Here is a 14,505-nt window from a genome sequence, read left to right on the forward strand (position 1 = left end):
CTGACAGGTGTTTGTCTAATCTGCTCTTAAAAATCTCCAAAGATAGAGATTTCATAACCTCCTAATTTACTCCTAACAGTTAGGAAGTTTTTTCCTAATGTCCAGCCTAAACCTTCTTTGCTGCAATGTAAGTCCATTGCTTAAAATTGTCCTATCATCAGAAATTAAGGAAAATATTTTTTCTTCCTCCTCCCTGTAACAACCTTTTAGGTACTTGAAAGCTGTTATCATGTCCTCTTTCAGTCTTCTCTTTCCAGACTAAACAAACCCAATTCTTTTAATCTTCCCTGATAGGTCATGTTTTCTAGACCTTTAGTCATTTTTGTTGCTCTTCTCTAGACCTTCACCGATTTGTCTGCATCTTTCCTGAAATTGGGTGCCCAGAACTGGACATATTACTCCAATTGAGGCCTAATCAGCACAGAGTAGAGCAGAAGACTTACTTCTCACGTCTTGCTTATAACACCCTTGTTAATATATCCCAGAATGTTTGCTTTTTTTTCCCCGACAGTCATACTGTTGACTCATATTTAGCTTGTGGTCCACTAGGATCCCTAGGTCCCTTTCTGCAATACTCCTTCCTAGACAATCATTTCCCATTTTGTATGTATATCTGTCTCCTATTTCCATCTCAACTTCAGTCCAAGTGAATACATTTTTAATATATAAAGCAACACCACCTTCCTTTTTTCACTGCCTGTCATCCCTGAGCAAACTGTACCCTTCTGTATCATTGATTCAGTACTGCATATTATTGCACCAACTCTCTGTGATGCCATGTACAGGCAGTCCCCGGGTTACATGGATCCGACTTACATCCGATCCCTACTTACAAACGGGGTGAGGCAACCCCACACTAGCTGCTTCCCCCCAGCAGACCAGGGAGATGCGAAGCTAGCACCCCCCCCCCCCCCCCCAGCAGACCAGGGAGACGCGGAGCGGCTTTTCTCAGCAGACACCTCAGCTTGAGAATAAAGGACTGAGGGAAGTGAGGCGTGGGAGGATAAAACTGAGCTCTGGAGAAATGTTTGGCTAGAGTTTCCCCTACAATATGTACCAGTTCCGACTTACATACAAATTCAACTTAAGAACAAACCTACAGTCCCTATCTTGTACGTAACCCGGGGACTGCCTGTATGTCATAGTCGTGTTTATTCTCCATACTTCTCTCATTAGTATACAGACAAATAAGTTACTAATTTGATTCCCCCTCCCCCTCGCCCTCCAGTTCTGTCTTGTCTCTCCTTTGTCCCTGCTATTACAGCCCACGCTTTCTCCATTTTCTGACCCATCTCCCAGGTCTCCATGTTTATAACTTATCTGTGGGCCATGGTCACCTGCCCCTGTCAAACCTAGTCTAAAGCCCTCCTCAAATCCCTTGTAAATCCCTTCTTCTACTCAATGTTTTTTTCATAAATTTTAAGACAAGAAGGCACTATTACAATCATCTAACATGTCCTCTTATATAATATAGATCACAGAATTTCAAGTGATTTCTGCAGCAGGCCAATAACCTTAGATATAATCTCCATTTAGAGATTTGAAGTGATAGAGAATGTACCACCTCTCTTGCTGTACATTGTTACAGTGGTTAAACACTCCTTAAAATGCTTCAGGATGTAGCCGAGTTAGTCTTTACAGGATAAACTTAAAAAGCAACAGATAGTCTGTTAGCACTTTATGGTGAGATTTATTTCTAGTCTGAATGTCTTCAGCTTCCAGACGTTACATCGTGTTGCACCTTTGTCTTCTAGATTAAAGCGTCTTCATCTGTCAGAACTTCAGCTGTCATTCTCTGAACTCCTGCTAGTTTGTCACTACTTTTATGGTGTTGAGAAATAATCACAGTTATCCTTTTACTGGTGCCATTTAAGGATTATCATTACTATTGTTGTTATTATTTCTGTTGATATATTGTGCAGACCAGGACACCACTTCCCGTAGCTCCTATTGGTCCGGAACGGCAATCCATAGCCAATAGAAGCTGCAAGTGTTTATCTGTGCCTCCACAGGTAAAGACAAAGTGTCTCGTGGCCAGCTAGTGGCTTTCCCTTAAAAGCCACAACCCAGAGTTTGAAAACCCTTGTTCTTAAATAGATGCACATAAAACATGAAGATACTACAGAAAGGAAGGAAGTTGGGTTAGGGGGCAAAAATAACTACAGATTGTACCTCCCTTGCCCGGTACCCTTGGGACCTGAGTGGTCCCAAACAAGGGCATTTGCTGAATGAGGGGAGGTCCTTCCCAACATGGCCCATGCTGTCCCTAGTTAGGACTCCAGCTAAGCCTAGGTTGCTAACACTGCTGCTTGCCCAGCCATGGCTCCCCAGGCTGGAGCTCTGTGGCTGCCGGGTCTCTGTGGCTGCTGCAGCATCTGGGGCTACTGTGGCTGCTGCAGCCTCTGGAGCTGCCGGAGCTCCGCGGCTTCTGGGGCTGCCGGGACCGAGGCTCCATGGCTGCTGGGACTCTGCAGCCGCTGCCAGCCCCCCTCTACCACTCGGCAGCAGGGGCCAGAACTCCCTTCTGCATCCCATCCTCCCTCAACAAGGGGCTCCTGGCTGAGTCACCTGGGCTCTGTGGTCCAGGAACGTCCGTGGTCCTGCCAGCCCATGGATGTTGCCAGACCACAGAGTCACGGGTAAGGGAGATACAACCTGTAGAAACATGTAATCATGTTATACAGAAAGCAAATCTGATATCTCCAGTAGGCTGGAAAGGGCAGAGGCAGACCATTAGATAGCATAGGAAGTCAGTGGAAAGGAGGTTGAAAGAAGTTGCTGTGTGAGATGAAAACAAGTAATAATTTGGATATCCTTCCATAAAAAGGCATGAGCATGACAAATGGGAGAGAGAGAGAGAGAGAGAGCAGGAGGATGAGAAGAATGAGCAGAGCATGGGTGGGAATGACAGGAGATGATGAATGATACATAGGCACAGTCTTTAAAAGAATGATGGAAAGTTCAAACTTTGCATGGATGAAAGTGGATCCAGTGGAGTTCCATGGTCATAGTGGTGGGGAAAGATTGTTTTGTCTGGTAACATGATGGACTGATAGACGAGGAGAGAGCTAGAGAAGGCAGAAAAGAAGATACAGGTTTTGGCAGGAGAGAGCACCCTCACATGAAACAAAGTTTTGGCAGTGAGAAAAAAGAGAATTCCTACAGAGGTGTCTTTTATCTCTCAGCTGCAAGATCTGCAGCTTCTGGTCCAAAATATATCTGCCTCTATCCTGCCATGTTTCTTTGAAAAGCCTTAACTGTCCTGTTGTCCTCTCTCATTTCTAAGTCCCCATGGATATGATTTCCAGCTTTTTCCCATACATTGAATATCTATGTTGCTTGGATTAATGCCCCTCTACATTGTGTTATGGTTTATCCATGGTGAGTATCACTTTATTTCTTCTCCATCTTATTATAACATTGGGCAGGAGAAAAACAGCAGCACTTTGATGAGGGAGGCTGTTTTCTGGGTCCAATCAGACCACATGTATCAGGGTCCCAAAAGATCGTTCCCTGTCTCACAGCAAGGGCAAGTATCCTCTCAAGTCTATCCTGGTCAGGAAAAAGAAAAGGCCCTGAACCAGCAAGTGGCCGGATTCTGTTTGGGGATTGAAAGTAGGGGGATGCATCGCAACAGGAAGCTGAGAGAAGCCCCAGGGACTATGGACAAAGCTTGTGTGGTAACTGACAGATGTTACACTATGTAGGTCTTAGGGTGGAGCAGCAGCAGTTGGGCAGGGAGCCAGTGTGAAGAGGTCCCAATCGGAGATGTTAATCTGGAACCCTGAAAGCACTCAAATGCTGGAATGGATTCTGAGCTGGAATGGGTACCATACACATTAGGCCCTGGCTCATGGTTGGGCTGCCCGGGGATACAAAGAAGAACTGCTGTTGCTCACTCTGAACTCTGTTTAAGTCCCTCTACCTAGGATATTTGAAACCTCTTCATTTCCTGCCCGCCCTAGTAAAACGTCTTTTCCCTTTGCTGTGTGCCTGAGAGCCTCCTGAGACCCACCAGAGTTAGTACCTTGTTGTTGAAATACCACTGGTACTTTTTTTCCAAGTCGTGGGTACTCCAGGCATGCTACTGCCGCCAGACAAGTGTGGGGTACTGGGAAGCAACAATAATTAAAATATCAATAGATTTTGAAGTACTTCTTTGTCACTTAGTAGCCATGTCTTGAGAAAACAGGCAGATTCACGAGGACTGAAATAAATTACAACTGACTAAGGGCATGTCTACGCTGCACCAGGGAGCATCTCTGTTTCTCAGCACGGCTGAAACAGCTGGGTTTTTTTCTCTGCTATTGGGACACTCTCCCATTCCACTGGTACAAAGGGTACTGAGGATATCGGGTAGAGTGAGGCCTCCATAAACCTATGCTAGATAAAACCAATACATTAAAATCATGCCCCTTAGAGTGTTGTGACAAGAAGATGTTCTGAATTAAGGATGTTAACTAGTGCTGGAGCCTGGGATCAGCTGGAGAGTCCCCAGCTGACATGGGCAGTGCCGCACAGCTGAGTCCAGGCTCAGCTGTGTGGCGCTGCCCCTTTGAATGCCGCCTGAGGCATCAGGGGCGAGGGGAATCGACTAGTCATCTAGTCAACTGACTATCCGATAAGCATTTGCGTATCAGATAGTTGACTAGTCTTTAACATCCTTATTCTGAACCTTCTGCATGTTTTACCTGAAATAGGTTGTTTATCCCTCAGAAAGTCCATACTCTTACTTTTTAACCCTCTCTTGTCAATTCCTTTTGCAAGACCCATGAGCCCAATCCTTGCCATTTTAACACTAATCCCTTTTTTCCTTTTCATAACTGCCCACTCTGAAAGCAGGCAAGCAGCCTCCTCTGATGCTTATGCACTTTTCTAATCAGAAAACAGAATGAACTGTCAGACTCCTTCCCCTAGAGATCAAGTGTATCCTTTCCATGATAGACTCAGACTTATCTGGCCTGCAGCACAAGAATTTCAAATCTGTCTTTGCACCTGGCTCATCTTTGGAAGGCAGCATGCAACATGCTTTGGGCCCTCATATACCTAGATAGGTTTTATCATCAGCTCTAGGAACAATTAGTACATGCAAAATATTGAAAAGCATATGAACTGCTGCTGAACCAATTCATCCTGAGTAAATACAGAAACAGAAAGTACACGAATAAGCCATCAGTAATGTGAGTGGTACCATAAGATAGCTGTAACAATCAAAGATATTTCAAGGCAAGTAATACTAAAGCATTTATGTGTTATTTTCACATTGTTACCTTCAATGTGTCTCATTCTGACCAAAAAACAATAAACTACCTACTCTAGAGGCAGTAATATGACCCCTTATTTTCATTATATCAAATGTATGAATAATTATTGTGTTATATAGAGAAAGGTGGAGGGTAGGATAGGAAGAATAAGGTACGTCTACACAGCAGGGCTAAACTTGAAATAAGCTACGCAACTTGAGCTATGCTAATTATGTACGGTGAGTTGAAATAGCTTATGTCAAAATTGGGTACATCTACACAGCACTTATTCTGAAATAGAGCACTCTTCCTCTGACTTCCCTTACTCCTCGAACAATGAGGTTTATAGCAGTCAGAGTAAGAAGCCCGTTATTTTGAATTTATTTTACTGTGTAGATGCGCAATACGTTATTTCAGAATAAATAGATGTACCCTAAATTAAAACCGTAGGCAAGGACCTGGAGTCAAGAGAAAGGAAATGAATATATTAGCCACTGAGAGCATGGAACTAAAACATGTTTTGCAAGATAGTCTGGAAAAATGTAATACAAGTTAAAATTATTTTTCTATTGTCAGGTATTTTTATACAAATCTTAAAGTTCCTATGACTGCACTTCATTTCCATCTGGTTAAATCCTCCCTTGTGACATATGTAACCACACCCTACCATGTGTGCTCAATTTCTACAGTCAATTTTCCGATGGTCAATATGTTTCCAGCAAGCATCATATACTTCATTCTCATTACCTCAATAAAACATATTATAGACATGAGGAAGTAATGATAGTCTGGTTTATTTTTAAGTATAATTAATAGTAGATTGATTCATTGTTGATCCTGACCGTCAGTCAGTGTGTGGGAAAATTTTTCTAACATCTTGGTTTTGTAGCAACAGCAAATGGGCTATGCAACTTCTTGGGAAGTGATAAAGGTTCTTGTGCCAGATTCTGCATGAGCCAATGTAAATCCACAGTAACTCAACTGAACTCAGTGAAGTAACTCTGAATTACATATGTAAATAAGAGGATATCTTTTCCACTCAGTTATAATTTGACTTAGGAAATTGAATTAACCTGAAATATTTTGTGTGAGATGGCTAGGCTTTGTCTAGCTTCTTATAAAACCATGTTAACAATTTTCACATGGTTTCTTTCTAAAACTATAAATAGGATCCACCTTCTCTCCTATTGAATGATATATGAATAAGCCAGGATGGGTGGTTTGCCATTAAGCATCCAGATCACTTCATGTTAGTAAAACTACAGCTTTTCCCAAGGCAGATTTAAGTGGAGAAAAGTAAATTCCTTTCCACTCGTAATACTTACAAGAAATGGGTGAATGGAGACCCACCATTAATCTATATTGGGGTGGGAAATAAAAGAATGGCAGCCCACAGGATTAGGCACTGGCGGGCTGTAGCCGCTATGTTTACCCGAGCCTCCTCAGATATTGGAGAATCGCAGCTCTGGTTGGCTGCAAATTGCCATTCACAGCCAATGTGAGCAGTAGGAAGTGTCGCAGACTGGATGGCGACTCATGGCCAATGAGAACTGTGATCCTACGATACCTACAGAGGTGCAGGTAAACATGGAGGTGGGGGCCTGCCAGCGACTAACCTGCAGACTAGATCCAGCCCGGGGGCTGGATTTTACCCACCTCTGATCTATATGATGATTTTACACCCAGGCTATGTCTACACTGCAGGCTTTTTGCGCAAGAACACTTGTTCTTGCGCAAAACCTTGTGGACACACTGCACACACATTCTTGCTCAAGTAACTTTACAGTAAAGAATCAGAAAGAGGGCTTCTTGCGCAAGAGTTATTCTTCTCCCCCCAAAGAATAAACCCTCTCACTCAAGAGCTCTTGTGCAAGAAGGCAGTGTGGACAGGCAACAAGGGTTTCTTGCGCAAGAAACTCCTATGGCTAAAATGGCCATCAGAGCTTTCTTGTGCAAGAGAGTGTCCACACTGCCATGGATGCTCTTGCACAAAAGCACATCTCCTGCGCAAAAGCACATGGCAGTGTGGACACGCTCTTGTGCCAGACCTTTTGCACAAGAACTCTTGCACAAAACAGTTCTTGTGCAAGAAGTCTGCAGTGTAGACATAGCCCCAAGTTCTAGCGTTCTCTGCAGTCGTTCTCTTACTTTCTTGTCCCTTTTCTACTCTCTTTCCAAGCTTTTCTTTTTCATCCCTTTCTCCCAACATGACTAGATATATAGTAGGTCGGGGTGGGGAACCTTTTTGAGTCAGGGGGCCACATGCAAGTGAGAAGCAAAAATAAAAAATCCTCACTGATATGGCACCTGACTTAGAAGGAGATAGACACACCCCACATTCCCCTGGCACACCAGAGCCTAGGAAGACCCAGCCTAGTAGATTTTGTGCACTCCAGTTTTGTGGTGGGGCGGCAGGGGGGTTGGAGCACTAGCACTGGCTCCCCAATGTAAGGGGGGCCCTTAGCCTTGGGGGCCAGATCCAAGCAAGCTTGGGTCTGCATTCAGCCCCCAGGCCTGACATTCCCCACCCCTGCAGTAGGTAACTAGGGTGACCAAATAGGGCAGCCTGAGACAAAAGTTCCATCCTCCTCTCCCTGCCGGACGATAATATGGAATAGACCCTACACATCACTAACATGCCCTTTTGGTGGTTATTACTAGAGCTGGGTGAAACCCTATTTCACAGCAACATACAAATTTAGATATACCCAAATCATTTTTGGGAATTTATGTTGATCTTGGTGAATTGTTTCCATTAAAAAAGAAGGAAATGTCAAAATGAATTATTTTAAATTTGGGGTTAGAGTCACAAGAGGAGTTAGGCACCATTCGCAAAATGTTTGTAGCATCACTTCTCCCTATCTCTTTTATACCTACCAGTCCAGTAGCTAGCATGCTCACCTGTGATATGGGAGACCTAGCTTCAAATCCTTGCTTTCAAAGAGCAGGGACTTGATCCCTCCACTCGAATGGCCTAATAGCCAAACCATTGAGGTGTTGGATCACCCTTAAATTATTCCGTTGATGCTGTTCCACTTTGTATAAATAATTCATTATTTGCTGGAGTAGGGACTGGAATCCAGTTGTTTCCTCTCCCAGATGTGTTCCCTAAGTAGCAGGCGACAGAGCCACACACAGTCTCTCTCTGGCCCAGTGAGTAGTCAATTATTTATACAAAGTGGAACAGCTGCAACAGGAAAGATTGAGAGTGATGTAGAAAATGACGAAGAAGCTATGCTGTTCCTGGTCCTCCTCATTCCCGTGCCAAAGGCTGGCTGCAGCACCTCAAATGGGCTGCCTTTTTCTGAGGAATTCATTGGCATTTCTGTATGAGGTTTTGCCGCTGCTGTTCCATGCCAATATCCATTTGAAAACACCATCCTTCATTTCTAAAAAATGTGTGCCTATCCAGATACAGATAAAGTTTCAACTGGGTACATTTTCATCCCAAAGACTGGCTATTTTTAATTTTGTAATCCTCAGCCAAGGATATTTCCTGTAGCTTTGGATTTAACAGTGAACATTTTCACAGTTCTGACACTAACTAGCTAAATACGAAAATGTTTCACACTGATAAATATGACATTGTCAGGTGCTGGTGTATAAAATATATTGTATTGTTGCCTACTGATCACCCACATACACACATAACATTTATGTCTTCAAAATCTTGCTATTGCAAATTACTATTCACTGTGACTTTCTGCTTTTCCCCCATTTCTTAGATCGAATTGCACAGAATATCATTAAGTCCCATTTGGAGACATGTCAATATACAATGGATGAATTACACCAGCTAGCATGGCAGACGCATACGTATGAAGAAATTAAAGTATACCAGAACAAGGTACAATACTCTAAGGCTACGTCTACACTGGCCCCTTTTCCGGAAGGGGCATGTAAATTTCACGAGTCGTCGTAGGGAAATCCGCGGGGGATTTAAATATCCCCCGCGGCATTTAAATAAAAATGTCCGCCGCTTTTTTCCGGCTTTTAAAAAAGCCGGAAAAGAGCGTCTAGACTGGCCCCGATCCTCCGGAAAAAGTGCCCTTTTCCGGAGGCTCTTATTCTTACTAACACTCCTTATCTTGCTTTTCCTTCTCCTTGTGATTTATAATGATTCAGTGAAGTATATTTGCTAAGGGTTTGTTGATCGATACCCAGTTAAGCTTTATACCCTTGGTGGTGGGAAATAGCACTTTAATATTAGAAGAACTTGGCAATTGAAGATGCAACTGAACATTTTAAAAAGAAAATAACATATTATTAGTGTGTTTGCTAGTAGTGTAACATCAGGCCAAAGATAATGGTTATAAAATCAGTCTCCCATATTTATTATTTACCATAAGCCTGATCTTTTCCCAAAACTTCAGTTGACTTTAATGGGAGCAGGATTGGACTCCATATGTTGGAAGAGTTTTCAAAACAGAAGATAGATTTGCTTAACATATTTAGGACAGCTATTAAAACTGTTCCCATTTTCAGGTGGGAAAATTGAGGTTTACGTTCCTTGCAATAAAACATTCATAATTTGTAGCCATTAAATAATGCAGAATTTAAAGCGTGGTTTTACTGTTGAAAAATGGCTATCAAAATGAACTCATTTGGTTGTATATATATTCTCTCCCTATGATCCCCATATCAGATTGGTTCAAAATACTTCTCCCTCTTGCAGCTCTGCAGATTCAGTCTGGGAATAGAAATCAAACCGAGTTGTTCTGTTTGTTTTCCATTTTTACAATAACACTGATTCCGCCATCACAATTTAGACAAAGCAGAGTAGTTCTGTTTGTTCTTAGAAGCTCTCTTGGCTCCTCAGTGAAAAGGAGTTGAAACTCGCCATTAGCAGAGATGTAGCCAAAGCAGTTAAAGATTGGCAAAAAGTTATAAGCAACTGAAACTAGGGTCTTATAATGAGAAGAATCAGGCAGCCTGGCTTGTAAGTGATGCTACCAGCACTGTCTATTATACACACCATTGTGTTGTTTTGCCTCTAAACATTCTGTTTGCTTACTGCCTTATTTTGTATCTGCATGTTTCCTTGGAAGACAAGAGAAGCGTTGTGGCAGCAGTGTGCCATCCAGATTACTCATGCTATTCAATATGTTGTGGAGTTTGCAAAGCGGATAACAGGCTTCATGGAGCTCTGTCAAAATGATCAAATTCTACTCCTTAAATCAGGTGAGTGGTTAAGTCAGTCATTCTCTCTTCAAACCTTCCTTCTCCTCAGCACAGCCTTCCCTAGCCACATGCTTAAATGTGACTGCATTAGCAACCTTCCTGGCTTCAGATCCCACTCCCTCTAAAGTCAGTGGTGTTTTTCATTTACGGAAAAACTTACTGTTAATTGCAGAAGCCACAATCCCATTTGACATACAGCATAAGGAATTATCAAGTTGAATGGGTTTGATTGCCAAACTGCTGCCCCTAAAACCATCACTTGATTTTAGTGAATCAAATCCAGGCTAACTGGGCTCTGCCTCTGTGGCCAACTCTAATCATTTTAATGATGCTACAGCAATGCCTAGTTAGTACTTGGTAGGAGAAATCCCTGCTGACAGTAATTAATACTGAAATGAGTGTAGTTGGAGTGTGACAGCATGCATTGACACCGTTATATGTGTGCATGTATTGCAGTGTGTGTATGGGAGGGGGGGTAGTTTTTCTGTCATGTTGCACAGCAGTTCCTTCCCTTCTTTTAGAATCATTTTAAGATGCTCTTTGATGACCCATAGTTGTTAGGAACTGTGACCTTGCAATAATTCCGTTTCATTCAATAGTATAAAATGGTATTATCAAATAAGCTACTACAGGTTATTAACTGCATTACCCTGTTCTGTAATAGTCCCTGGATCTAGCAGAGGCTGGGATGCAGCATGAGGCAGTTTCTTTGAGCTAGAGAAGTGCCTTGTGTCATTCAATGGAGAACTCTCAGGCAATTCTGAAAGAGGCAGTATTGTTACGTGTGGTTGTGATATGAGATCACAATGTAGGAGGCTGGAGCAGACTGCAGAAAAATAAAAGGACCCATAGGGCTTCAGTGGGAATACAGACGATTCCCTGGAAAAGAAGGTCATTAGCATGAGAATAGTGAATAATATCACTACTGACACTCCAGCTTGTGTTACACAATTTTATGCATTTGGTTGGTAAAGTAAAAGAAACAGTAGCACTTCGGGGGCGGGGGGGGGGGGGAAGATTCAGTGACATTTTGCATTGGTTAGCTGCAGAGTGTATAAACTGTTAATGTTTTACTGGTCCTCAAATTTCTAATATTGATCAGATCTAGCCAGTATTCTGGGATTTTTCCCTCCGTTTCCTATAAAAATCCCCTTCTAAAGTTTTCCTTTTAGGAAATTCTGATTTCCTTGTGGTAAAGTTTAAAAATGTGATAAAGTGTTATTTTCCCTCTGACATTCTACACCCTCTGACTGTTTCACCTCGTTTTCATTATGAGAAAGAGGGGGAAAGCCACAATTTCACACATTCTTATGGTTTTCCTGCAGAAAACATCATGGAAACAGTTTAGAAAAGTGAGGGGAAAAAACTTGTTTTCAAACTCACAAACATTGGAAAACAGTCATAAAGTATGGCAAACCCCATCATTTCTAAATGGAAAAACTTTTTTTAAAAAGCCGTGTAACTAACTTTTTTCTTTTCAAAGAAAAATTTGGGATGCTTTTTCAAAACTTTTCATTACAAACAAATTAATGAAACCCTTTAAAAACCATCTTTTAATCAGAAAATGTTTGACCAGCTCTACTACTAAAATTAGGGGTGGCCTGCCAATTTTCACTGCCCCTAACAAGTATGGGGACCTAAACCGCTGGGTAGTGGGACTGGATCATGAATTGCTTCCCTTCTTTTCTGGTCAGTGCCAGAGGCATAGACTGGATGATGAAGTGTCTCCTACTCACATCCCACAGCCACAGAGGAGATCCCTCTGTCTTGTGAGTAACCAACTCATCCAGCACCAAGGGCAGTCAAATGTGTAGGTTGTATTGTGTTGTTCGGGTGGGATTCACAAAGAGGGCATATGCCCTGCAACATTTAATATTGCAGCACCTCACTTTTAGGTAGTTCAGTTCTATGACATTTCTGAAAAAAAAAAGAACTGGTTTGGGTCAAACTAAATCCAAAAATTGTGAAAAATTCTAGTGTATCAAATAAAAATATTTCAGGTCAAACTAAAAAAAAATCCCAACATGTATTTTTTCCAGTCACTTGTGAAGGGCTAGATGGTGATGGAAGAAACTACCATTGCAGCATTTAAGTCCAGTGCTTAGCGTTCTCATCTGGGATAGGATGCCCTGAGTTCAACTCTACATCGGGCTGATATGAAGAAGGGATTTTAACAGGGCTCTTCCATATTATAAGGGGATGCTCCAGTCACTGGGCTGTGGTGTACTGGGGAGGAGGGGAGAGTTCTCTCAATCTCTCCTGTTGAATCTGATCAACTTTTTACAAATAATTGGCAAAGCAGGAATGAAGCCTGAGGAAACAAAGTGGAAGAGTTTCAACAAGAGCGATTGAGAGGTGCCTCTCTCACATTATCCCATACCCCTGTGGTGAGGGCATTTTTCCTGTGAGGTGGGAGACGGAGGTTCGAATCCCTGCTCCACCTTAAGTCTAATATTAAGGAGGGGGGAAACATCCTTTTCCTTGCTGTTTTATGTGCGTTTAGACCTGCTCTGAGCACATCTACCAGAGGGGCCCCAGATAGCTGGGGAACAACTAAGTGTTTGATTCCACCAGGGGCTTAGGCATGAGTTAGGGACCAAGCACCTGTCCAGTGTCAAGATTTAGGCAGGTGTGCACATACATGCCCTGCTGCTGACACTTAGTTACTCCACTGAAAATAAAAACATAAGTAACTTTTTGGATCTGGGCCTTAGGGGTTTTAGACATCTTAAAGGTTAGGGGGCTGCTGAGCAGGATTTTGTGATTGCTAGTGACACATAATATTGGACTTAGGTGCTTAAGATCTCCCGCCCCATGTAAATCCATATTTGTGCCCAAGGTTGTGTCTGTTCATAGATATTTTGCTAAGAAACTTTTCTGAAATTAATACAGCTGCTTTCAAATATCCCAGTAATGAAGTGTGTGTAGTTTGCATACTCTTTCCTTGTCCAACAGGCTGCTTGGAAGTGGTTTTGGTGAGAATGTGCCGTGCCTTCAACCCACTCAACAACACTGTTCTGTTTGAAGGAAAGTATGGAGGAATGCAAATGTTCAAAGCTTTGGGTATGTTTGCCTTTTTTTAGTTTTAGCCATTAGAATGAGCTCAATTCTGGCATCAGTGGAAGATTTATTTTTCTAAATAAAATAAAATAAAATAAAAAGTCATTGGCAGGTTTTGGTTCCTTTGCTTTTAGCATCGCAGAACACAAAACTACCATTTCAGCTAACATAACTCCATTAGATGCTAGCAGTAGTAGGCTGTTTTCCTCTAGTAGAAAAGGAGCTATGGGAGGTTTGCAAGACACATTTTGGCAGAGTGCCTTATAAGGACTGAGTAAAATATGAATGTAGATTTCAGAATTTGGCCTAAAGTGATCCCAACCTCATTTGTGCTTGATATTTTCACTGGCATGTAATATCAACATAAAGAATGGTTTCAAAATTGAATCCTGTATGGTACATGGATCCCACAAAGGTCATGAGGGGGCACCAAAGGGTTATCCAGAATGCTCAGAATCGTGAGAGAAATTCAGATGCTGCTCAGGTTCAGACTGATTTGGTAGAGCAACTGTTTAATTCCATATCACTATGGGTGTGTCTAGACTGCATTCCTCTTTCGAAAGAAGAATGGAAATGAAGGGAATCAAAAATGCAAATGAAGCGCTGTTTTACAAATCTCATGCTCCAATTGCATAATCACGTCTGATCGCTTTTTCAAAAAAGGTTTTCGAAAAAAGCAGTCTAGACGCGGTTCTTTCAGAAAAAAAACCTTTTTTGAAAGAATCCTATAAACCTCATTTTTTTCAAGAATCTCATTAATGGTTCTTTTGAAAAATGGGTGGGTTTTTTGAAAGAATCGCATCTTGACTGCTTTTTTTTTTTTAAAACCTTTTGAAATAGGAATGTAGTCTAGATGCACCCTATATGTACTATGCATACTGGCTGCTACCTTGCTTTATAAATGACATCAGTGTTTTGGTTGTCAGAGTAATCAAACTGTTAATCATTCAGCAATCAGGACCAATTCTAATGAAGGATTCAATTTTGGTAGTAATTTGCATATAAGCAATGAGCTAAATAT

The 14,505-nt window shown here is 42.0% G+C and overlaps 1 protein-coding gene across 1 annotated transcript in view; it reads left to right on the forward strand.

Moving 5' to 3' along the window:
- RORB (RAR related orphan receptor B) overlaps positions 1-14,505 on the forward strand; it is a 203,606-nt gene that overhangs the window by 171,547 nt on the left and 17,554 nt on the right. The window contains exons 5-7 of the mRNA XM_006137819.5: positions 8,969-9,090; positions 10,292-10,424; positions 13,380-13,487. Coding sequence (XP_006137881.1) covers positions 8,969-9,090; positions 10,292-10,424; positions 13,380-13,487 — 363 coding nt within the window. The remainder of the gene's footprint in view (positions 1-8,968; positions 9,091-10,291; positions 10,425-13,379; positions 13,488-14,505) is intronic.

The sequence above is a fragment of the Pelodiscus sinensis genome, chromosome 6 (genome assembly GCF_052426305.1).
Source record: "Pelodiscus sinensis isolate ZL-2025 chromosome 6, ASM5242630v1, whole genome shotgun sequence".
Lineage (NCBI taxonomy): Eukaryota > Metazoa > Chordata > Testudines > Trionychidae > Pelodiscus > Pelodiscus sinensis.